Source organism: Terrapene carolina, unplaced genomic scaffold (assembly GCF_002925995.2).
Source record: "Terrapene carolina triunguis isolate 2854851 unplaced genomic scaffold, T_m_triunguis-2.0 Scaffold112, whole genome shotgun sequence".
Lineage (NCBI taxonomy): Eukaryota > Metazoa > Chordata > Testudines > Emydidae > Terrapene > Terrapene triunguis.
In genome coordinates, this window is record NW_020664463.1 from 10,855,087 (window position 1) to 10,881,834 (window position 26,748).

The window sequence follows — 26,748 nt, forward strand, 5'->3', positions numbered from 1 at the left end:
ACCACTGGGAGGAGGAGAGCAGCCAGATGAAGAAGTGCACAGCATTCGGCACACTGATGAGAGATGAAATTTTTACTGGCAAAACAAGGTAAACCTAGTCTCATAAGAAGTCCTAAGGGAGCTGTGCTGCTATTTTTTAAAGGTCTCACTGACATGGTAAATCCTGTTTTCACCACAGCTATCTCCCCCTGCTCTTCCAAATCAGCATCTGGATAAAGACAATGTGCAGACTCTGCCCACACTAGCAGTCAGAAGTACCTCCCCTTCTAATTGAAGGAGGCCCAAGGGAATGCCTCTCCCATAATTTCTCCTGTCTGACCCAACCAAGATAATTTCCATTTTGCTGGTATTTAATCTCAGCCAGTTTCTAGCCACCCAACAGCAAACTTTGGCAATACTTTTTCTCTTTAATTCTGGAGAGAATGAAAATCTGCACCACTGCAAATTCATATCAGTCCTAAATCTCTTCAAGAGGCAACATACAGGGAGTGACAAGTAATCCCAGCTACAACAGGCCCTGAAGAACATCACATACAATCCTATTAGTACTGAAAATTCACCAAGCAAAACCAACTGGGAGCACTCACAGGTAAAAAACTAAATCAGTTCAAGATAGCCCCAGTCGTATTAATCCTCTAGCACCCAAGTGCTGTACCCAGGTCTGCTGATCCACACTATCAAAAACTGCCAAAAAATCTAATAATCACAGGAGCATATTAGTCACTGTGGTGAGCACAATAAAATCTGATTAACTAAAGTCAGTTTTTAAGTGCACACTACAGGAGAGATTCTCCCCTCCTTCTAAGGCCTTTATATGGCCTAAAAGGTCCTTAGTTAGCCGGGGGGAAATTCCTGCAACACAGGCACTGCATGTGCAAGTCTCAGAGCAGTGGCATGCTAGGACAAAGTCAGGAGCAGGAGGGAGTGGGGCCACAGAGCTATGAGGATTCAGGCAGCACTGCTAGCCATGGGCAGTTCAGAACAGGCTATTGTAACTTAGAGCAACCCACTGGCTGGCTGTTGCGCTGGTGGCTGTTTTGTCTCCCAAGCCAGCCCTGCATGTGAAGAGTTCAAAGGTGGCATAAAGCCATCTTTGTCCGCCCTCCCTAAAGCCTCTCAGTGGTACAGCACAAAATCTCACCCTACATTTTTATTCAGATTAATAATCAGTACATTACTGTATATATATGGTGTTTATCAATTAAGCCTCAATTAAGGCTCATTAAGCCTTTCAGCCACAGTATTTTAGAATCTGCATACCCAATTTAAATATATATTTTCACAGCACTAATACTTGGAGTACTATGATCGTGAATGGAATAGCACAGGAAGCAACTGTGCAAGATTCCTGGATCACTTCATTAATGTTCAAACCTGACTTGAAGATGAGAAGGGACTTCAGCTTCTATAACCATAGAATTGTTTTATGTGCTTAATGTACTTATACAATGCTTTTTGCTATTGACACATAGCAGTGGCCTGAATGACCAGCAGCCAGCTTGGTCTTCACTTCGGAGAGGATTAAAATTTTAACAAGCAGGACCAGCACTGGAATTTTTGGTTTGCCTGCAAACAATGTTTTGCTGCCTTTCTCCACCCAAAGGTACTCAATTTCTCTCAGCTGTGATGTGTTCCCACCACAATGCATGGGGCATAAGGATTTTGGTGACGGCTAACTAAAAAAAAATTTGGGGATGCACCTCAGATGTAACTCATTTTACAGAGAAGGTGTGTGGTAGGTTGGAGTCTGGTTCTATAAATTCCCCAGCCACCTGCTGCAGAGATGGAGTCTAGCAGCATGTTCTTTTTGACATTAGAAATCAGTTTGGGTTTTCCAGGCAATCTCTGCAAGAAAAGGAACTAGAAATTGACTTTTTTTTCTTTCGAAATGAAAGCTGATTCTTCTTTATGCTATTAACAAGGCACTCATGTGAGCATGCTCCAGCTCATTAATGACTGAAACAGCCCTGGAGACTTGGCTGTAGGTGTGTGAATAGGCACCACTATAAAACGATAAACCACCTTCCAGGAAAAACAAAAAGATAAAGAAAAACACCTAGCATTTCCCCTACCTTCCGGAAATCATCTTTACTAATTTTTCCATTTGGTTGCTTGTTGTAGGCAAGAAAGCTGTCTTTAATAGTTGCTTCCTGTTGTATCACACTGTCCTTGAGCCTTTCAATTACTTCATCAACAGTTCTATTCTTGGTATGCTTATTGGCTTGATCTTCAATCTGTTTCATTCTAAAATTGAAAGATTGCACATGAAAACAAGTCACTTGTGTTTTCTACTTTAAAACATTTGATTCAATAATTAACTGGATTATTTTAACAATAAACAGGACAATAACACCAGAAATATTCTTTTTGTGCCTAAACAAAGTTATAGTGAGTACAAATTAAGGCCCATGCAGATTCCAAGGGCCATATTGTGCAATCAGTTGTTAAGCAGAAACCCGTGTTTAAACTGATGTTTGTAAAAACTGATTGCATGATATTGCCACAGGCTATTTATTTTTGAATTGGAGACCACTCACATCTAAATATGGGAGCTGATTACCAGTTCATTTTGGATCTTCCGATTTCCCAACCTCTGGGGAGCCACTTTTACCCATTAACATTTTTAACCACCATCATGGGACCCAACCCAATGCCAAAAAAAGTCTGATTGACTTTAAAGGGAGATGAATCAGGCTAATGTCGTCTTACCACCTGCTGGAAAGGTGTAACAATTGGTGGCCTTTGGAAATGGCATCAGTAATATTCTGTATATCTGCCCATAGGACATAGTCATATAACATCATGATTCACAGCTTCCCACTCCTAGTAACCCAAATAAGCAACTTCCACTTTTTTTCCTTTATGTGCAATGAGTGGATTAGCATATCCTTTCTCAGTCCTTAAAAGAAAAATCCCCAGACATAGAATATATAACCCTCCCTTTGAAATACTACAATCTTCGTCAGCAAACCATTAAAATAACTCATGATTAAATATGCAATAACTTTTGAAGATAGAGAAGATGTACAATAAAAGTGTGTGTAATATGTCCCGGTTGCATCCATTTCACATTTGTTATGGATTTACTATTGTCCATGAAAAAGTAAGTTAACACAATTATTTTTGTTAAGTCTGAAGGCATATATTTCTGTATGAGCAAAATGCAGAATATTCAGCAGTCTAATTTTTTTATAGATTTATTAAGTATATTTTATAGTACTCCCTTAACTTGATAATAACCTTAAAATTTTAACTTCTAGCACTAAAATATTTTAATGAAACACTTTCATTAACTGCTTTTAAATAAAGTATCACTAGTAGTTCACATAGAAAATTAAATCTAACATGTTTGAAATTCTGAAATGCATAATGATGAAAGTAAAGATGACTGACTTTGCTGATAAGCAAGGCTTTCTGACGCTGTACTCTATAATCTTTGCTTTTCATCCACCACCAGGACTAGAATTCAGCTTTCCTAAATTCCAGGATTGCACCTTTTCCACAGAGCCACACTGCTTCCAGCATGTCTTGTTTTCCCCAAACCCTAGGAATGGCTCACTGTACTTACCAGACAGGGCTGGAGAAAAGCAAGCATTGTCCCCACTGACACCCAATGGAATAGCCATAATCTGAATGAACTTTCCCGTACTCCTTCCTTGCTGGTGAACCCCCTTTAAGGGATATAGCCTAGGGATTAGCAACATTTAGGGAGCCCATTGGAGTTGTGTTACCAGTGTGGAGGACCAAGGAACCTGGAGTTCTGTGCAAGATCTCAGAAGTTTTCACAGTTTTTAGGCTGAACCCACATTTTTTGGTGGAAAAATATACCCCACCCCACTATGGAAGATTTTACTGGCTCTTATACAGGTATTTCCACATAGACCAAAGCTTCAAGTAAATGAAGAGAAGTTGAATCGATGACTCAAATATCCTTGTAGCTTGAGTGCAAAAAGGCATGAAATGATGCTATAGACTGAGAAGCCTTGCACACAGAAGCTACAGCAATCAGAATCAAATCAGTCTTGATTTGTGGAGCTCTGAGAATGCTCAACCGCAAAAGATGAAGTCTCAATGATTCCATAGAGATTCATAGTCTATACCTTAGATGCTGTCTAGAAAAAACAAACCAACCCCGAGAGCCTTGCTTATCAGCAAAGTCCCTGATGACTTGGTGGGATGTACCCCTTTTGTAATATGTGAAGTAAGTTCAACAGTTCTTACTTGAGTCCAAAAGATTTTGATGAATAAACCATATATTTGCTATTCTGATGCAATACTTTGAGGTCAGATTACTTAGGGATTATGCATAGACCCAGAGCTCTGCATAAGACAACACTTAGCATTTGACATATAGAGCAAATGCTCAGTCTTTTTGGAAGTTTCAAGTTTTAAATTTTAATAGGGAATCATCTGTATTAATAAAGCATTGCACAGTACCTCTCTGAAAGATCTGTTTGTCTTTTTTCTTCTCTCTGTTGACTTCCCTTTGAGATCTGTGTGCTGATACCAGTTAAGTCACCCGGTAAAACAGCAACTCCTAAACTCTCCAAAAGCATCCTGTAAAGGATCCCATCAGGAGAAATATCTTGAAATTTATGGCATAGTCTAGATAAAATAAAGAATTGAAATTAATGTGCACAGTTGAGAGTAAGGCACAACATGCATATTTTAAGGCAAAGATTATCAAAATAATGAGCTTCCTTCCTAGATAGAGGCAGTGTGTGTCCAGTGGTTAGAGAAGGAGACTGGGGTCACTCTGCCATTGACTCACGGGGTGATCTCTCTGTGCTTCAATTTTATTCATCTGTGAAATGGGGAAACTAATACCCAGCTCACAGAGCTCAATTTAGCTTTATGAGACAATTCATGTCTGTAAAGCTTTTGGGGATTCTTAGATGAAAGAATGGAAGGGAATGAAAGTGTACTATACTGTGAATCCACAGCATTCTGTTTAGTCTACAAAATAGTTATTTTCCCCCATTTAGACTTTTATTTAAAACCAAACCAACAAACCTGTGATACAAAATGACTTGTAACTTAAGATATAACACCCCCTCAAGCAAGCACTCTCTTTGTGATAAATCCAATCAAAACATTTTTTTATTTTAATAAATCTAATCTGCTACCCTAAACCAATAACAGGAGTGGGGGGAGTGGGAGGATCATGGAGAGAAAAGGGAGTCACCATGTTGTAACACCATCCAACCAGCTCCATCCAAATAAGTTCATCCTGCACATAGAAAATGGAACTCAGACACAAACACTAAGGAACCACATCTGCCTTGGAAATGTAATCTACAAAAGGCTTCCAAATGTCCTTAAAAATTGTCCCTTCTCTTCCTCAGTCTGAATGTCAACTCACAAGAAGCCATCTGGGACAGGCATGCCAACCATTCTGCCTCAGTAAAAGCAGCATTGTCCTCAAGTGCCTCAGGATGAGTCACATCAGTGCCAAAAGCCCAATTATAACTGAAGCCCCCAACAGCAGAAGTATCATTTAAAATCAATAAGACTGATGTGGCCGAAACACTGGAATTCAGAATGTAATTTATTCTCTTCATCACCCTTGCTCAAAACCCTTGTGTAATGCAACATCCCCAAAGCATCTGAGTTAAATCCCCAGTCTGGTTATGACAACTCTGACACAGATTTGACAGTCATATGTCCAATTTGTGCATGTTTAGAAGAGTCAATTATATTTTACTTATTATTTTAAAATACTGCATCCCTAACCTCTTTAGAGCTGTGAATGAACAGTGCCATCCACTGTTTCTATGCATAATCTTTTCCCACAATATTTTCCCAGGATGGTCTTAAATCCCCATTTGAAAAATGTGTGTACTGGTGGCCTGATGTGAGTAAAAGCATCTTTTTTTAAAGAATAAGGCCCACGTCTGGTAGAATACAAGATGAATAGCAAATTATTTGCCAAGGAAGTTTTCATCTATGGATTTCAAATTTAATCAATCCCCATTTCTTATTTAGCCCTTAAAACAGACAAACAAACAAAACCCAATCAAATAAGTCATCAATAGCAATAATACCTTGTTGAATATAAAACATGCATTCATTTTAACCTCAGAATTGAATTTCTTCTTTGGTGTGATGAGGTGCACCTGGACATATACATCTCAGCAAAGGCCCTGATTCCGGATAGCCCTCAAGCATGTGCTTAAGTGCTGTCCTGAATAGAGATGCTTTCCAGAACCAGGACCAAAGTGTGGGCTGAGTGAGAGTTCATGCTCCATTAGGGTGACCAGACAGCAACTGTGAAAAAACGGGATGGGGGTGGGGGGTAATAGGCGCCTATATAAGAAAAAATCCCCAAAAATGGGACTGTCCCTATAAAAATGGGAAATCTGGTCACCCTATGCTCCATGCCTATGTTTGCTGCACAAATATATTTAAACTATCCATAGCTAGTACAACTGAATATCCTTAGAAAGTGGAATTTATACAGATTCTACAAAGGCCTCATGAATGCCCGCCACAATGGAAGTCAAACACTGTTGTCAGGTATACATTGTGTCGTGTTGCGTCAGCTCCTATCAGGTCATTGCAAAATCATCCCATCTAATGCTTCTAGAAAGTCTGATCTTGCAAAGCTCTGAGCATTCTAGCCCCAATCCAACAAGCACATAAGCATGTGCTCAATTTAGGCCATGTTAGCAACACCATCCTCTGAGTATGTAAGTAGTCCCCTGGAATGGGACTGATACCATACTAAAACGCTTTTATGTGCATTGTTGGATCATAGTCTTAGTGCTCAGCACCTTTCAGAATGAATCATTGAGGGCTAAGTCCTGTATCCACTGAAGACACTGGCAAAATATCTATTGACTGCAATGGTGGTGGATTAGACCCTAATGATTTTTTTTTCCTGGTTTTCTTTTCTGGGCTTTCCCTCCCCAACATCATTTTCTGATACAAGATGTTGAAACTTCAAGTAGAAATCATTTTAGAATTTAAATTGGTTGTAATTCTGGACTCCACCCTGAGCACAGCTCTCCCATTGTCACAAATAATGGTTGAAAATAATGGTAAAAACATTATCTGGAGAAGTGTGTGAATGATGAGAGCCAGTTATCCAATACTCGAAGGATAAGTAATTGCTCATGATCAGTGATCAATCTGTATATATTATACAACACTGAGCCATAAAACTGACTGATGACAAAAAGGTTATATTTTTAATACAGTGTTCAGGGAATTAGGTGCCTGACTCTTATTAACCCCATGCCTGGCACCCAAAGTTTTCTCTACAAAATTCACAGAAAGGAAAATGGATGCAGTGGAATTTTATCTCAGTGATCACACTTGTACTCGTTCATATTTCAAGATCAAAATTATTTTCTAAAAGCCATTTCCTATTCATGCTGTTGTGTTTGCTCCTCACTTATACTGATCATCAGGACACTGGGTCACAAGGTTCAGGCTGGCACGGATTTCTTTGATTTTCCTATGATGTTTTGAAAGGTAGGAAAGAATCCCACATCTTTTGGAGAATCACAGGGCTGCACGTAAAGAATGTTACAGCTTGTAGGAGAGCAAATTAGAGCCAATTATAGCCTGACTGACATGCCACGGCAATAAAATGCCTAATACAATTCACTCCTCTTTTACAAGATATAGATTTTGATTCCATACACATATGTGATTTGGGATGTTCATCGTTTTTTAGATTGAGATGTAGTTATCAATTGGGCAATGATCAAAATGAGAGTTGACTATGTCATGTCCCAGTTTACAAGGGTTCTCCTAAAATCAAGGCACTCAAATTGTTCATTACAAGATACTACTGTAGAATATTACAACAAGATAATGTGGGTAGTTATATTAATTTCCATTTGAAACAGTGAATACTTTTTTTTAAAGATAAATTTTCCATCACACCCAATTTTCACTTTGAGGAATGGGCTTGTTTTACCTTTTTAAATTATCCTTTGAACCGTATGGCCCCAATCTTGCCAGTGTTTCATTAATGGAACTTCTACGGAAATAAAGAGGAGATCTGCAATCTGATCACTTGCAGAATAGGGGTTACTGATTGGCCTGGTGGCATTTTATTTTCTCTAAAGCTTAAGGCAAATTGAAGTATCCCAAGATTCAAAACACCACTTTTTTAGAAACATATGGAGAGAAAGTTAATAAAGTTACATAAATTAATAGTCAGATGCCAGCAGCTTACTTTGTAAATTGTTCATTGGACAAAGAGGGACAATATATATGTACAATTTTTTTTAGCTGATTTCTGCTAATAATGCCTGTACATTTAGGGTCACAGGTCTTCAAAGCCTTGTGGAAGTCTTTCCAATTTTCCGTGATTTTATCCGAAAGAATGTCTTCCACCTAAAATGCAAATATATCAGTCACTGAAATAAAAAATGTCTGTGACGTTACATTGCCATATGTCAGTAATCATATAGTAAAAATTAAATAAACCCCTTAATTACAGAAAATCAACACTTACTGAAGATAAACCTCATTATTACTTACAGTATCCCAAGCTAGAACAAGAGAAGGTGGCTTCTTAACTTCCTTTGTTCCATTAAGCCATTTATGACCCATCTAATTTAAAAAAAAAAAGTTATTTGTGTTAAAACTTCTTAGCACACTGTTTCCTAAGTAGTGTACAATGTCAGCCAATACATATATTCTCAGGGTTCTGTTTGAAAGTGTGGCTCTAATCTGAAAAGTGACTATGCAAAAATGGCACTTTACTACACTGATCTGCTCCTTCTGTGAATTAAAAGTTACAGCTACTGACTTTGATAACAAAACAACATATTACTGCTGGTTACTCTCCAAAGCAAAAGTCGCTAAGACTGACAGATGAGCTGCAAGTTGGATAGCTGTCTCTGAGGGAATAATTTGAAGACAATGGGATGGCACAGGTGAATGTGAGCGCAGAATCTGGTTCCCAGAACATAGATCAGGTTCAGTTTGTGGCACTGGCAGTTAAAATAAAAGCATCTTTTTACTTGTAAACTGAGTACATTTAATACAAGAACTACTGAGATGCAACAGACACATGGAACCTTATTTTTCCAGAGTAACTGGGGTCAATACTCAGATCCAGCTGAGCTCTGTTCAGTGCAAAATCCAAGGGGAGACAAAGGTGCCTTTATGTCATTTTCAGATACCCCAGTCCTGGGGCCAGCGAGGAGCTGGTTTGGCTAGTTGGGGACCAACTTGGTTCCCAGCACTACTAGCATCTGCCTCAGAGCTGCTTTGACTTTCATCTGGCTGCAACAGTTCCCATGGGGCCATTCCCTCAGCCAGAGAATGATAGAGCACCACAGCATTCTAGAAAAACTCCCCTCCCTTTGGGTCTGCCCCCAAAGAATTCCCCTATGCCACAGAGTGGGCAGGACAGAGTGTTACAGAGCCAACTATGCCAGCTTTATATCACCTAGGGAATGAGTGGGTGGAGCCTTTGTATTTGGCTAGACTGGCTTTGCAGCTGCTTTGCACCAACAGATTGACACAACAGAGGTCAGAATCTGGCCCACTCTTCAGAGCAGAATCACACTTCAAGTGTGAAGTCCTAACTAGCATGGTTATCAGCTGGTATCTTATCCCAGGGTGGCCATGATCCCTGTTGCTCTCTGTTTCTCTAGCCTGCCCTTCTTTATGCTAAAATTTACTTTATTTAGAACACTAAGTAGGCAGTAGAATTTCAACTCTAAAATGAACCCAAATAAGTTAATTTGAGCATCCAAATTCATTTGCATAACCCATTAGTATTTGTACTTTGACAGTATTTATATTTTTCCCCTCCGACATGTCAGTTTTATAATTATAAAAATGTGTCCCAGACGCTCAGCACAACTATTATTCAATTCAAGAATAGGTAGAAGGGACATGAACGGATGAATCAAATGTATCTATTGTTGGAGCCATCAGAACAGGATGCCGTCTATTTCAGTTCTACATCAAAGCTTTTCTCAAAGCAATACACACCATTCAAGACTATTCAGTAGGAACCTCTTTTTGTGCATCTAGTGCATCTCTTGACACTGCCAGGTTCTTTGATTCTTTCCAATGACACTAACTACACCAGCTTAAGACAAAAACTAAATAAAGATTTATTCAGATGAATAAATGTGAACCTAAAAGTGATCTAATAAAAATATTATGAACAGCTCTAATATAATAAAGCAGTTATGAAAACTATAGATTAGACTACTTCTGAGAATAATTCAGTAAGCCCAAAAAGAAACTGACATACTGACTAGATATTCCAGTCAAAAGATACAGGATATAACCTCACTATATGTATGGTAGTGGTTCTAAAGGAAGATATTAAAAGATGACTACAAAACTCCAAAAATTTCAAAGTCATACTCATGAAAACACACAATCAATGGGTATTGGAAATCTCAGAACCTATGTATTATTATCTAGTATAAATAGATAGAAAGAGCTCTTCTGCAAAATATCTGCAAAACAGTTTTGACGACTGAAAGCTGGAAAGAGATACTTCCATCCCACACCTGCTACACACATGTACATGAACTTGTGATTACATTCCAGGGGGAGTTTCCAGAAACTTGAGGTAACTGTGAAATTGGTTCTCAACCCATGCTTCAGAGGCAAAAGAATCCAAGAGTGTGAATTATGTAGGAGTTTTACACTGCTGAAAAGCATATGCATTCACTAACTTAGATGAAGATTATTCAGAGCTTAGGGTTTTATTAAGAATTGTCCTGACACCTTGCTAAAGACATTATAAAAAAGAAAATCCTTAGAAAAGTATTGATAAACACTTACTAGAGATTCCTTTTCTTCAAACAAGTCTAAAAATGTATGGTAGCTGAGGTACCCAGTGTGTTCTGGATCAATTATCTTGATTAGGTCTTGGAAGTCCTTGTCTCTTATTTGAAATAAGATGCAGTTCAAAACACGACGAAGCTCATTTCTTGTGATCTTTCCATCTTGTTTCTAAAACAAAATGTTTATGTGTGTGTGAAACGGAGTGAACAAATTTACTAAAAGACAATGTCTATTTTAAAACACTGTTCTGAACCTCTACGTCACACAACCCACAGTGACTGAAAGCTTTTAATATTGGTTAGCTTTTTGATAGTCTAATCAGTGGTTCTCAACCTACTTACCACTGTGGGCTGCATATGCAGCTCTGTGTGTGTTAAGTGGGCTGCATCCACTCAATATATATACTACCTGTATGGCCCTGAAGATGTCACATGGGCCACAGCTGTGTGCTGATTGGGCTGCCAGCGGCCCCCAGCTCACAGGTTGAGAACCACCAGTTTACATGATGTGAATCTGGTGGTCTCAGTCCAGTTCTCAGTGGACAAGAGGATACACCACAACGGGAGCACTTGTTGACAATAACAGCAGAGGGACTAAGGTTATAGAAATTGAACTATCCTCTTACACTAGAAGTCAGACCCTAAGTTCAGGTTTGTAATATGTTGGTGGAGCAGTATTAGGGAGCTTACAATATTGCTGCCTGTCCTGGACCTGTTCTGTGGAGAAACAGACAAAAGTCTTTGGTCTCCAAGATTAATTCAGCACCTTTCTGCAAAAATTAAATTGATGGTTTATGTTATGTAAGCACATATAAACACACATACATACACACACACACTTTTTTAAATAAAAAGGATGTTTTTGTTACTTCCCACCAGCTCTGTTACCCTACAGTGACTTGCTGCTGCCACTGGCCCCATCCATTGCCTTGGTGAAGAAGGGGAGTCCTTTAAAGGCTATTTGTGACTCGAATGAATTCCCACACTGCTCTCAGCGGAGAACATACATACAGGAGCGCCGCCAGCTTTTTTGCCACCCTAGGCAGCAGAAGGTCCCGCCCCCGAAATGCCGCCCCTGACAGAGGCGGCGGAAGGTCCCGCCCCCGAATTGCCGCCCCCGACAGAGGCGGCGGAAGGTTCCGCCCCCGAAATACCGCTGACGACCGGGGCGGCCGAAGATCCGGCCACTGCGGTCGCCGCCCCCCAAATGTTAGCGCCCTAGGCGACTGCCTAGGTCGCCTAATGGGTTGCGCCGGCCCTGCATACATATATACATGCACCCTGGGTTAGTGTCCCAAATTCACCCCCTATCAGGGGATTTCCTTTATTCTTAATATCAGAACAATAAAATACAAACTCCAACCTAAGCTTTTTTCTTGAGCTTATCTTTTCCTAGGGTTTTTTCCTCCTTGATCTCTCTGTCTTTGCACACAGGTCTCTCTGCCTTAGAGAGTAATGCTAAGCTTTTTATATTCCTGGGTTGGAGCTAATAGGAACCACTGGGTCTGACAGTGAGAGTGACTTAGTAGAAATAATTCTGCATTTCTGTACAGAGTCCCAGCATGTGACACTCTATCATACTATCATATAAATATGCACTTTTTAAAGCATTTTATGCAATAAACAATGGAATGGGCTCATACAACAGTACTATTATATTTATGTATTGTTACAGTTAAGGCATGATTTTTGTTTCAGTCCCCATGACATATCTCCATAAGGTTTGAGAGAGAGTTTTAAATAGAGGTTAGTCTGTTTTTATCACAGTCTATTAGATCTTAGAATTTTATATTTTTGCTTGGACTTTTATTATATTTTGCTTCCCTTAAAAAAAACAGTGGAAAAAGGAAGAAATGTAAGGAATAAATGCCTGGGAACAATAAAAGAAAAATGAATGGTAAACAGTTTCTCCAGTGATTCATTTCTGCCTAAGCATGAGACAAATATTTTGCTGCTCATAAACCTCACACCAAGAAAAATTCTGTTTCCCTTTAGTCCCCTATAGAGATCCAGGGTGGCAGTAGTAATATACAGGATGAGCAATTATTTACTTCATCAGCTGGTTTGGGAAACACTTTGAAGTTTTGTAATCAAAAGATAATGGTCTTGTGAAACTGCTTTTCTGCCATCTGAATTTTCTTTAGAGACTGTTGTCAGTGCATTAAATCATACGGAAAAGTAACTTGATAATATATCTACCTCAGTGAATGTGTTAAGAAATTTAGTACAGGAGATACAAAAATTAGTTCTACTTTACATGAAAATATGTACCGTATAAGTGGAAGCATCTTCTCCACAAAGCCTAAACACAAAGATAACTTGTTTTTTAGTCATTGCTTTGATAATACTGAAAAAATAATATATATTATATTAGCCTCCAATCAGTGAACTTTTTGATTGTTTGACACCTAAAATCTCTAAAATGTTTTCATTTATGATCTAGATTGTCACCTGGTGTAAATTAGCATAGCTCCAATGACCTCACTGGGGCTACAGTGATTTACAACAGCTGAAATCTGTATGTATCTCTATATGTGTAACAGTTTTGGATGTTAAGGATGAAGCTGTTCCTCCTGCAGCCAGAGTTCCCTTTCTGCTGTCTCAAACATCGGTATCTGTGTAAATAATTTCATTCATTGATGACCACTACAATAAAGCGCATAAGCATGTGCTTGAGTTCGTGATTAAGTGCTTTGCTGAATCAGGGCCCTAATCCTGGTATGTGTTATTACTATCTACTGCAATGTAGGAAACTAAACTCTCTTCTTTGTAAATTGCTAGGCAAATTCTTTCTTTTGTAGTGATTGTGTGTGTATATATACACACACAAACATATATATACACACATATATATACACACACAAACATATATGTAAAAACAACAAGGAGTACTTGTGGCACCTTAGAGACTAACAAATTTATTTGGGCATAAGCTTCCGTGGGCTAAAACCCACTTCATCAGATGCATGGAGTGACAGGTATATATACACAGTACATGAAAAGATGGGAGTTGCCTTACCAATGGGGAGGTCAGTGCTAATGAGACAATTCAATTAAAGTGGAAGTGGGCTATTCTCAACAGTAGAATACCAAGGGAGGAAAATCACTTTTGTAGTGGTAATGAGGCTAATGTAATCAGGGTGGCCCATTTCAAACAGTTGACAAGAAAGTGTGAGTAACAGTAGGGGAAAATTAGTATGGGGAAATTAGTTTTTGTAGTGACCCATCCACTTCCAGTTTTTATTCAGGCCTAATTTGATGGTGTCCAGTCTGCAAATTAATTCCAGTTCTGCAGTTTCACGATGGAGTGTGCTTTTGAAGTTTTTTTGTTGAAGAATTGCCACTTTTAAGTCGGTTATTGAGTGTCCAGGGAGATTCAAGTGTTCTCCGACTAGTTTTTGAAGGTTATAATTCTTGACATCTGATTTGTGTCCATTTATTCTTTTGCGTAGAGACTGTCCGGTTTGGCCAATGTACATGGCAGAGGGGCATTGCTGGCATATATCACATTGTAGATGTGCAGGTGAATGAGCCCCTGATGGTGTGGCTGATGTGGTTAGGTCCTATGATGTCCCTTGAATAGATATGCAGACAGAGTTAGCACAAACCCAATGGGGCTCATTGAGAAACTGCAGAACTGGAATTAATTTGCAAACTGGACACCATCAAATTAGGCCTGAATAAAGACTGGGAGTGTATGGGTCGAGCACCAGGGCCCAGGGCCGGGCCTGCACTCACTGGTGGCGGGAAGTGCAGCGACCCAGCCACGCCACCGGTTAGTGCTGGGGGGTGGGTGTTCCCTCCTGCCCCCCAAGCCAGATCCCCCCACAGAGGCCTGGGGCCAGCTCTCCCCGTGGTCCCCCTGCGGAGGCCTGCCTCCGCCCTCCGCAGGGGGACTGCGTAGGGCCCCAGAATAGCTAGGGACGGCCCTGCTCATTACTACTACAAAACTGATTTTTCCTCCCTTGGTATTCTACTGTTGAGAATAGCCCACTTCCACTTTAATTGAATTGTCTAGTTAACACTGACCCCCACTTGGTAAGGCAACTCCCATCTTTTCATGTACTGTGTATATATACCTGCCTACTGTATTTTCCATTCCATGCATCTGATGAAGTGGGTTTTAGCCCATGAAAGCTTATGCCCAAATACATTTGTTAGTCTCTAAGGTGCCACAATGACTCCTCATTGTTTTTGCTGGTACAGACTAACACAGCTACCACTCTGAAACATATGTGTGTAATTTATACTGCAGAGCGGGAAAGAGCAATTTTTATGTAATTATATTAGAAAGGAATTGTGATATATCATCTATATAAAAATTTGTAATAAAAAATGCCAGCAGTACCTCTGAAGATATGCCCAGTGCTCATTTTGCTTGTGTCAACCAGACTGAAAGCTTTAATTTTTTCAGTCTATTATTTGCTCATCCAATCCAAAAATATAGACTGTACAATTTAAGAAGAGCAATCTGTAGCAAATCAAAGTAATAAAAAAATTCCATCTGTCCATTAAAGCAACGATCACACAGCCCAGTGTATGGATCATATATATCATGACATTCCATCAAAAATGACAAGAATGCTTTTTTTAACATAGTTCAGTACATCATGAAAGCCATAGAACAGAATAGACTGACAGTTCTTTATTAAGAGTGCATTCATTCTAGAGCTAGACATAAAAAGCATGCCCAAATTCTGTTAAAAAAATCAGATTAAAATATTGCTGCAGATAAAGTGAGTGATGCAATGGAATGATCCTGGTCAATCTCACAGGTCTGACATTATACATCTGTCAGATTATAGACCACAAACAAGAAATGTTTTACAAGTTCCACATTTTCTATTTATATTGTATAGCATGGGGCTGTGATAATGACTCTGTAGTTGAGGTTCAAACTTACTTTACATTATCATACTGATTTTAATCCCTTCCCTCATTTCACTAAAATGCAATAATTCTGCCTATAATATCTCATGTGTGGTCATGTGCCAAGGGATATTTATTTATTTAAGTTTGGGAATAACTGGATAAGGCAGTTGAGAAATTTGAGAAGTTGCATATTTGCATTTGTGAAATTTTCCAAACTTCTTTGAAACATTTTCCAGAATGGCTTGGTATAGAATTTGAGTCTACAAACATTTATGCGTGTCTTTAATGTCAATTGCAGTCAAAATCAATGGGACTTCTCCTGTGTAATATTAAGCATGTGCATAAATCTTTGCAGGATCACGGTGTAATTTTGGAGCTACCTACAGTTCTTTTGAACCTATGACAACTTCAGGAGCACTCTAAGATGTTTATAAATTCCATAGGCTGTCTGGTTTCATGGGTGGCTAGAAAACACTTTATCTTCTTTTCTTGGGCCTTGGTGTCTTCATTTAGGAGACTTCTACACACAGCTTGCATTGGTTGCCCAGAGAAGCATCACAAACTATCCTTTTTAAAAGGGTTTTACAAATAAAAGTAATGCTCATGAAAGATCCCAGACTGAATTTCTAAATTTATCCACACAACAGGAAATGCAGCAACATGGAACTCTGGAAGTCTGAGGTGGACATTTTAAGTTTGTACTTTAGCAATCCTTTAAGCAACTGGGACACAACAGACAATCAATACTAAAAACTAACAAACAATGTGGAGATTAACAAAAACAGTACAGCAACATACTAAAATTGTTCTAACAATAGAAACGCATTACAATTTATGGAATTTAGTTGCACATAAGTTTACAAGATGAAAAAAGAATAATAAAATATAATTAACTCAACTGAAAGGTTAAAAACTATATAGAGTAAATGGAATAAGTGTACGGAGAGTTTCCAACCCCAAATATAAAAAAATGAATGATACTAAAAAAAAAAAAATCAAAACATTCCCACCTGTGGCTTTTCACGGGGGGAGGGGACTATTTAGCCTCATGTATATAATATTCCCCTCCTATACATAGGACTTGATTAATAAAGAAATGAAGTAGGATAATATCATTAATGCCAATCAAGATGGGTGTTTGGAAAAAATAGATCTTGTCAAGTGAACTTGATATCTTTTCGACATTTTGATTAAGAGACAAGAATGATACGAAATTGAATATGGCACACATTAAATGGATTTAAAATTGGCTAACTAACAGGTTTTAAAATGTAACTGTAAATGGGGAATCACTATCAAGGGTCTGTGTTTCCAGTAGGGTCCTGCAAGGAATTGGTTGTTGGCCCCAAGTTACATAATATTTTTATCAATGACCTAGAAGAAAACAAAATCATCACTAATAAGTTTGTAGATGACACAAAGGGCTGGTCCACACTAACCCCCCAGTTCGAACTAAGATACGCAACTTCAGCTACGTGAATAACGTAGCTGAAGTTGAAGTACCTTAGTTCGAACTACAAGGTACTTACCGCGGGTCCACACGCGGCAGGCAGGCTCCCCCGTCGACTCCGCGTACTCCTCTCGCGGAGCAGGAGTACCGGCGTCTATGGCGAGCACTTCCGGGATCGATTTATCGCGTCTAGACAAGACGCGATAAATCGATCCCAGAAGATCGATTGCTTACCGCCGAACCCGGAGGTAAGTATAGACGTACCCAAAGATTGGGGGAGAGGTAAATTACTGATACAGAGAGATCTGAATCACTTGGTAAACTAAGCGCAAGCAAACAATGTATTTCAATACCGCCAAATGTAAAGTCCTGCGGGCCGTGCATACAAGATCGGGCTTTGCCATGAGCCCTGTGTATGAGGCAGCATGTTGTTGTGTTGCCCCCAGGAGCAGCCAAGAAGCAGATTGTGACTCAGCCACAATCTGCCTCCCAGTTTCCTCTTTCTCTGGTGGGAACATGCCCTTGTATCTGGCATAGCATACATCCTTTGGCATGCTTTCAAAGCTGCGCTGCCTGGCATATTGTGAGGATGGATTGTTAGGAGTTGAGGGAGGGGCAAAGTCAGATTTATGACGAGAGGGTAGCAAGAGGGAAGTGGCAGTTGGATCAGGGCTTGAGTCTTGGTGAAGCACATTTGTTCCAGCACTTGCTATGAGTGTAAGTGGTCATGGCTTTTTTTTATTAGGGTGGAGGACAGAAGGCAAGGGAAGGCAGCAACACCTGAAAGCAAGTAATTCATTGGAGGAAGGTATAGGATGTTTGGGAGAGGGTTAGGAAACCAGATGAAGGGAAAGACTCGCTTGGCAGGAGGGTTGGGATCTGAGAGGTTGCTGGGTACTTGTCAAGAGGGTAGCTTGAGAGGTTAAAAACTGCATCGGTTTGTGAATGTGTTAAGTCATCCACAGAATCTCAGCATTGTAAGAGTTAAAAATAAGGTCTCTTACTGTATCAATCATGAGAAATGCCTGCTTCAGTGATGGATATGCATTTTGGATGTGTCTGCGCAGCTTTAGAAGGACACTGTTACTTGAGAAAGCTTCATCCATTCCTCTGATTGGGTTTACTCTACAACAGGAAAACATGGTTGACACAAAGTTCTCATCTCTCATCCTCTTACTCTTCAGAGTAGGGAGAAAATGTAAACTCATTAAGGCCAAAACCTTAGTAGGACTCAAAAATATGCTTAGACATTTATATGGATAATGAGAATATCCTCAAAAGATTATCTGAAGTAAATTTAATCAACAATTATTTCAGTAGATATAATTTTCCATCAAGTTCAAGTATACCTCGAACAAAAAAAAATGTAATTTTCTACTTACCTGTGGTTTTTTCTTATAGGAAGTGTCTGTCCATTTTCATATGTCACAGGGTCCTGAAATTTCTCTAAAAATTGATGCCAGGCAATTTTACCTGTGGCTTTAAATCCAAATCTGGTCAAACAAAGATGTAAGAACTGTTTAAAAAGACTTCCTTTTGTAAACACTGCTATAACTACATTTTCCAGAGAGAATTTTGGCTTGTGACAGAAATTTATGCAATCTAGTCTGAGTTTACAAACCTTAAAATTTTACAAAAAGTATGTGGCAAATTTCAACGATAAAACAAGTTGGGCCAAATTCCCTTCTGAGTTCCACCAGTCTAACGGAAGAAAGAACTAGACCTGATCAGAACTAGACCTGATCAGATGGTTCTGGTTTTATCCGAACTGAAAACCCTTCAATTTAGAAGTGTTAGAATGCATTTATAAGGCATTAATGGCCAGATTCTGTCAACTTCACTCATGTTGAGTAGTATTTTACTCTGTGAAATCCCTTTGAAATCAGTGAGGGCTTGATTTTGCTCCCCTTGAAGTCAGTGGCATAGCTCCCATTTAACTTCAGTGGTGCAGGATGAAGCCCTAAGTAAGTGTGGCAAAACACGTTCCTAAATTAGATGGTGTCTTTTAAGCACTGTCACCAACTTATTTAGAAAAAATGTGATGACTCACTGCTTTACTCATTTCAACAAAGTTTTAAATATCTATTCCTGAAGCCTGTTAGATTGGTGTTATGCTGTGTTTAGAGCATGACTACCAAGGTGAGGTTTAAACAACAATAAAATGTAATAAGGGGTTAACAGGACAACAAATAGTGAAAAGACTTTTGTGGAGTTCCCACAAAAAACCTCCATCCTCAGAAGTTCACTAAGTTTATCAAGCTCAGCCAATGAAATTCCAAGTTGGAAGAATTACACCATCAGAACAATCATTCATTGGCTGATCAAAACCTGAGGGTAGAACAGTTTTTCTATCCGGTTCTTGTTAAAGCTGACTTTTTTTCAAAATTAACCCACTTACAGGTGTAACATACACACCACAGTTCACTGGCTTGAGTGAAAGTTTATTAAAAAAACTGGGGGAAATAGTTTCATAATCATATTTGTCTGAAACAATAATCAAATATGAAGTAACAGATTATCTTTAAAATTAAGACCCAGCCAACTGGTATTTTCAACCCCTAACTGAGATCTTTCCCATGTCACATTTCTGTGGTTCTATAAATCACTCAAAAGTACACTGTAGGGAACAATTCTGCACTGGAAACAAGCAAACAGATGGATCTTGGTCTGCATTATTGTCCCCAAGATCCTCACAAACAGAGGCCCTTTCCGTGTGTCTGACTACCCCCTTCTTCAGCTACCTCAACAGCACCTCAGAGGGCAACTGCCATGGTGCCAGGGAGCTGGGGAGAGCACAGCATGGCTACTAGGGGCCAGAGCTGATGTAGCAGCACAGGGAATCAGCATGGATCCCTGAGGATCCACACAGTTTGACGGCAGGCTCCCTTTTCTGCAGGATAGAGAATTTCCACCCCAATTAGATGATGTAGTAGAATCGTTGAAAAACAATCATCACTGATTTCAGAGTAGCAGCCGTGTTAGTCTGTATCCGCAAAAAGAACAGGAGTACTTGTGGCACCTTAGAGACTAACAAATTTATTTGAGCATAAGCTTTCGTGGGCTACATCCCACTTCTTTGGATGCATAGAATGGAACATATATTGAGGAGATATATATACACACACATACAGAGAGCATGAACAGGTGGGAGTTGTCTTACCAACTCTGAGAAGCCAATTAAGTAAGAGAAAAAAGAAAAAAAAAACTTTTGAAGTGATAATCAAGATAGCCCAGTACAGACAGGTTGATAAGAAGTGTGAGAGTACTTACATGGGGTGATAGATTCAATGTTTGTAATGGCTCAGCCATTCCCAGTCTTTATTCAAACCTAAATTGATTGTGTCTAATTTGCATATCAATTCGAGTTCAGCAGTTTCTCGTTGGAGTCTGTTTTTGAAGCTTTTCTGTTGTAAAATTGCCACCCACTGGTCTGTCATTGAATGACCAGACAGGTTAAAGTGTTCTCCCACTGGTTTTTGAGTATTATGATTCCTGATGTCAGATTTGTGTCCATTAATTCTTTTGCGTAGAGACTGTCTGCTTTGACCAATGTACATGGCAGAGGGGCAATGCTGGCACATGATGGCATATATCACATTGGTAGATGTGCAGGTGAACGAGCCCCTGATGGTATGGCTGATGTGATTAGGTCCTATGATTATGTCACTTGAATAGATATGTGGACAGAGTCGGCATCGGGCTTTGTTGCAAGGATAGGTTCCTGGGTCAGTGTTTTTGTTCAGTGATGTGTGGTTGCTGGTGAGTATTTGCTTTAGGTTGGGGGGTTGTCTGTAAGCGAGGACGGGTCTGTCTCCCAAGATCTGTGAGAGTGAGGGATCATCTTTCAGGATAGGTTGTAGATCTTTGATGATGCGCTGGAGAGGTTTTAGTTGGGGACTGAAGGTGACAGCTAGTGGTATTCTGTTATTTTCTTTGTTGGGCCTGTCTTGTAGGAGGTGACTTCTGGGTACTCGTCTGGCTCTGTCAATCTGTTTTTTCACTTCAGCAGGTGGGTACTGTAGTTTTAAGAATGCTTGATAGAGATCTTGTAGGTGCTTGTCTCTGTCTGAGGGATTGGAGCAAATGCAGTTGTATCTTAGAGGTTGGCTGTAGACAATGGATCTTGTGATGTGTCCTGGATGGAAGCTACAGGCATGTAGGTAAGTATAGCGGTCAGTAGGTTTCCGGTATAGGGTGGTATTTATGTGACCATCGCTTATTAGCACAGTAGTGTCCAGGAAATGGACCGCTTGTGTGGATTGATCTAGGCTGAGGTTAATGGTGGGATGGAAATTATTGAAATCATGGTGGAATTCTTCAAGGGCCTCCTTTCCATGGGTCCAGATGATGAAGATGTCATCAATGTAGCGCAAGTAGAGTAGGGGCATTAGGGGACGAGAGCTAAGGAAGTGTTGTTCTAAGTCAGCCATAAAAATGTTGGCATACTGTGGGGCCATGCGGGTACCCATAGCAGTGCCGCTGACTTGAAGGTATATATTGTCCCCAAATGTGAAACAGTTGCGGGTGAGAACAAAGTCAAAAAGTTCAGCCACCAGGTTAGCTGTGACATGATGTAGCCCACGAAAGCTTATGCTCAAATAAATTTGTTAATCATCATTGAGATTGTCTCCCACAAAGCCTCTTCCCATGGGTTTTATCATGGGAGGGGATGAATAAGATCCAAGATGTACTTAGCACCTGGAACTCCCACACACCTCAATGGGAACTGCACATGCTCAGCACTTCTCAGTACTGGGCTCTGCCTAACAACACGTGTCTTTTCCATCCTTAATTTTCATGGGTGAAATCCAGAAATCTTACATATGCGAAACACTCCCAGTGAATTCACTGGGAGTAAAACCTGAGTGAAGACTTCAGGATTTTGTGATTCCAAAGCAATTCTATGTCTAGTAGAAAATAGTTAGTTCTTATATAGCACTTTTCATCTATAGATCTCAAAGTGCTTTACAAAGAAGGTAAGAGGAAGTTAAGGGTGCTCTATTGTAGGTGTATCTGCGCCCCACACCTCTAATTGGAGATTGTAGGTAGCAGTGTCCATTCAGCCATTTGAGCTCATCCACTACCCTATTAGCAAGGTCTTGAAAGTATCTAAAATCATCAGCTAGCGATAGAGGAGGGGGCATCACAGCCGCATCTGGTGATGACGAGGAAATGTTTGCTGGTGGGTAGCCTCCATTTTGAGCCTTTCCTCCTGTCCCTCCAAAGTTTTCTCCTCTGGTTCTGGGGTTCTGGACACCGAAGCCGTAGGACAAAGTCTGGTGGACTCTCTATGAGAGACACTGGATGCTCGAGAAGCGTGGGGTCTGTACATTGCCCAAGGATTCCAATATGGCCACTGGGGGGGGGGGGATGCCTGGGCTGGGGGGTGCCCAGGGAGGACCATACCAGGATTGAAGGGCAGCATGAGGGTGTAGTTGGGGAGGTCCCTGATATTGTGACGGTGGACCACAGTGAGAGGCCAGGGAAATAACATCATCCTGGTCACCGTCAGACTTCTCACTGGGTAGGGGAGGTGCTGACCGGGGTGCTGGTGGCAAATGTCCTGGTGCCATTGGTGATTCTGGATGTTGAGACGTCCATGGTACTGGGGCCCCGCTACTGAGTAATGGGGATTCTGGAGCGTCCCTGCTGTTTCTGGGTACCATGCTTCGAAGAGCTGCTGCTGTTGGACCAACGTGGCCGAGCATGCCGGGGAACCCCTCTGGCTGGCCAAAGACTCTGTTTGCAGGCTTGAAGCCCTTTTTTTCAAATCTCTGCGGCGGGAATCTGCTGAGCTTTTTTGTGAGTCTATCCCTTTGGAGGTTGAAGGCTCCAGGGACAATCTGTGTCCTTGAGAAGCTTCAGCACCAGAGTCAGCTGGTGACCAAAGCACACCCTCCACCAGAAGTTTTAACTTCAGCTCCTGGTTCATGCGAGATCTCATCTTTAGCTGGTGGCAGAAGGTGCACTTCTGTGGGATGCATGCCTCTTCAAGGCACCAGATACAGTGAGATTGTCCATCTGTTACTGGAACTGGTTCCTTGCAGGAGAGGAAGCTTTTAAAACTGGGGGAATTGGTCATGCCCAGGGTGGAGATATCACCCTCAAAAAGGCTAGGAATGCAGAAGAAAGTTTTTTTGTTTCTTCTTTATTTTTTATTTATTTATTTTTTAACTAGGAAAATGGAAACTCTAGACTACTAAGTGACCCTGTAAGGGTGATCCCCCACAAAAAGAGCAGGAAACATGACACAAAAAGTTATTTTTCTTTTTCCCTCCCAACTGGAAAATGAAAACTTAACTATTAAAAGAAACTAAAAGACTAATAATAACTACTACTTATACTAATGATGCAGAGAAGGAAGAGACAACTGCTCGCTCAGTTTGAGGCCAAAGGTGGTTGAGAAGGAACTGAGGGTGGTTCGCTCGCGCAGTGCTAAATAGCCTTGAGGCAAACCAGGAGGCAGAGAGGGCGCATGGGCAGGCCGAATGGACACTGCTACCTAACATCTCAGATTAGAGGCGCAGGGGCACAGATACACTTACAGTGGAGCACCCAGAGGGACATTACTCGAAGAAGTTACTCACCTTGTGCAGTAACAATGGTTCTTCAAGATGCGTGCCCCTCTGGGTGCTCCATGGTAGGTGTGCTTGCATCCCTAGGGGGAGGGATAGCTCAGTGGTTTGAGCATTGGCCTGCTAAACCCAGGGTTGTGAGCCCAATCCTTGAAGGGACCACTTGGGGATCTGGGGCAAAATCAGTACTTGGTCCTGCTAGTGAAGGCAGGGGGCTGGACTCGATGACCTTTCAAGGTCCCTTCCAGTTCTAGGAGATGGGATATCTCCATTAATTTCAATTTCCTACGCTACTGATGGGAGACCTTCGGTAGCAGTGTCCTTTAGGCCCACACATGTGCTGTCTCTTCTTGGGGCCCATCACAAGGCTAGTCAGCACGCGCAGGTTAACCCCCCTCAGTTCCTTCTCTACCAAAGAGTCATTGACAAGAACTGTGAAGGAGCGGAGAGGAGGGTGGCTTGTAGAGCACTCATAGGGACACATCTCGAAGACTGAATCTGAGGAATCGTCTGTAAAATGGTAGGATTGAGATATGAAAGTAGGCATCCTGAAGGTCGAGGGCCAAAAACAAGCCTCCCTGTTCCAACATTGGAATGATCACTGAGCTGGGTGTTGGGAGGTGCGTGGTTTGTGCTGGAGCTGCAGACTGAATTCTCTTTTTTTGTCCCAGTGTGTAGACGCCCAGTGAACAGAGTGGCCCTAGAATCCTTCAGGATGTGAAGAGAAGCATCAGTCTTCTCTGCGAAGAGCTTAGTGTCTTCGAAGAGAAGGTCTTCCACAGTCGACTGTATCGCCTTCAGGAAGCCCAATAGATGGAGTCATGATGCACATCGCATCTCCACTGCCAGGGAGATGGACCTGGCCACTGTGTCGGCTGTGTTGAGAGCAGACTGCAGCGTTGTCTTGGCCACTAGCTGTCCTTCTTGAATAATGGCCTTAAATTGCTCACAGTACAACTCAGGCAGCTGCTCAATAAAATCGTTCATGTTCGAATAATTTATGTAGTCATATTTCGCAGTCAGGGCTTGGTAATTGGTAATCTGAAACTGAAGAATGGACAAGGAATATGCCTTCTTCCGAAAAGGTACAAATGCTTTCAGTCCCTATTGTAGGGAGTGGACCTCATCTGGTATTGGCGGCCATGGGAATGAAAAGCATCCATCACGATGGAGTTGGGTGGAGGGTGGGAGAAGAGGAATTCAATCTCCCTCACTGGGACATAATACTTTTTGTCCGCCTGCTTTCAAACCACTGATGCTGGGGTTTGCCAAATGGTTTTTGCAGGGTCCAAAATGACCTCGTTAATAGAAGGGTGATTTTTAAGGATGAAGATAAATGAAGTATGTCAAGGAGACAATGGTGGGTGTCTTTGACTTCTTCTGGTGGTATCTGAAGAGTGTCTGCCACTCTCTTTCCTAGGTCTTGGAAGAGGCGAAAGTCATCAGCCAGAGATGGTGGGGCAGGCATGATGGCCTCATCCGGGGAGGAGGAGGATATGGTTCTCGGTGTCACCTCTTCCTTAATACCACCTTCCTGTTCCTCCATGATTACTTCTGGAGGTTCTGAAGCCCTGGATACCACAGCTAAAGAGATGTGCCTCAAGGGTTCTCGGTTGGGGCTAGAATCTTGAGAGGCATGGTGGCAATATGCAGCCCAAGGATCCCAGTATGGCCACTGGGCTGATGGTGGTATAGAGGTCGGTAGTGGTGCCCAGGGGTGGCCATATCAAGATGGCGATGGTGGGGCCGTCTGAGGGTATGCTTGGGGGCCCTGTTGATATTGGGAACCATAAGGAGCTTGGGAGGAGTACTGTGATGCCACATCCTCCAGTTTGCTATCCAAGCCCTCACTAGAGAGCAGGGGAGTGTGGTAAGGCAGCAGGGAAGACTCCTGTGCAGGGCAAAGACTCAGTGAGGCAGTCCCAGTACCAAAAGGAGGTGCCTCCAGTGCATCAGGTACATGGAGGTCTCTTGAGTGCCAGAATTCCAGCAGTACCAACCGATTTGGTGCCGTTGGCGGTACCGGGGGGGATGGGGATCTTGCCGGTACCGGTCGCTTTGGTGCTGGATGAGGTGTTGATGATGGTACCGATGGAGCACTGCATACCGGTAATGCCTTCTCAGCAGAGTGCTTCCTCCTATCCTTGTCCCTCGGTGCCATTGACTTGCTGCCCATGCCCATTGGCTACGTAGGCTTGTCAATGATAACTGAGCTGAGACTGTCTTGGTGCCAATGGTACCGAGGACACCATGCATGCCGGAGATCATTTGCAGCTATCTTGGGGCTCACTGTGGGGAGTTCCCACTACCTTTTACGATGATTTATGAGAGGGGTCAGTAGCTTGTTTCTTCAACCCACAGGCTTTGGATGTTGAGGGCTGTGGGGAAGACTCAGGTCTGCCAAGTGACTTGTGGCACGGGTCCAGAGAGGGTTGGAGAGCTGCCTCCATGAAGAAGGCCTTCTGCCTGAGCTCTCTATCCTTATGGGACCTGGGCCGGAGTTGCTGGCAAAGACCACACTTTTGTTGAATGTGGCCTTCCCCGAGGCAGCGTGTGCTCTGGAAGTGCTTGTCTGCAACAGGGATCACCTCTTTGCAAGAGAGGCACTGCTTGAAGCCTGGTGAACTGGGCATAACCAGTTGGGGGAAGGGTCCCCAACGAGGAAAATAACAGAAAAAAAATAAAGTCTCTTTTTTTTTTTTTAGGGAGAAAAGATAAGAAAAGAGAAAAAAACTACAACTAGAACTACAACTAAGTACTATGAGGCTAACTATAGAAATGCAAAATGAAAAGTAATGGTCCTAACGGACTTCAAATAGCTCTGTCTCTAGCCAGGGGCAGCTGAGAAGAAACTGAGGGGGGTTAACCCATGCGCACTGAATAGCCTCGTGGTGCAGCACAAGTAGAGACAGGGCATGTGCGGGCCTAAAGGACACTGATCCGATCAGCAGCGCAGGGATGCTAGCACAGCTACAGTGTATCACCCATAGGGACACGACTCAAAGAAGAAAAAGAAGTTTATCTTACTGATGGGAAACTGAGAGGTAAAATGACTTGCCCAAGGTTACCCAGCAGG

General features: G+C 41.5%; 1 protein-coding gene across 1 annotated transcript in view; it reads right to left on the reverse strand.

Moving 5' to 3' along the window:
* EFCAB6 (EF-hand calcium binding domain 6) overlaps positions 1-26,748 on the reverse strand; it is a 146,757-nt gene that overhangs the window by 70,453 nt on the left and 49,556 nt on the right. Inside the window, exons 10-15 of the mRNA XM_026652311.1 lie at positions 18,480-18,590; positions 18,102-18,222; positions 10,774-10,944; positions 8,189-8,349; positions 4,438-4,605; positions 2,073-2,244 (exon numbers count right to left, since the gene is read on the reverse strand). Coding sequence (XP_026508096.1) covers positions 2,073-2,244; positions 4,438-4,605; positions 8,189-8,349; positions 10,774-10,944; positions 18,102-18,222; positions 18,480-18,590 — 904 coding nt within the window. The remainder of the gene's footprint in view (positions 1-2,072; positions 2,245-4,437; positions 4,606-8,188; positions 8,350-10,773; positions 10,945-18,101; positions 18,223-18,479; positions 18,591-26,748) is intronic.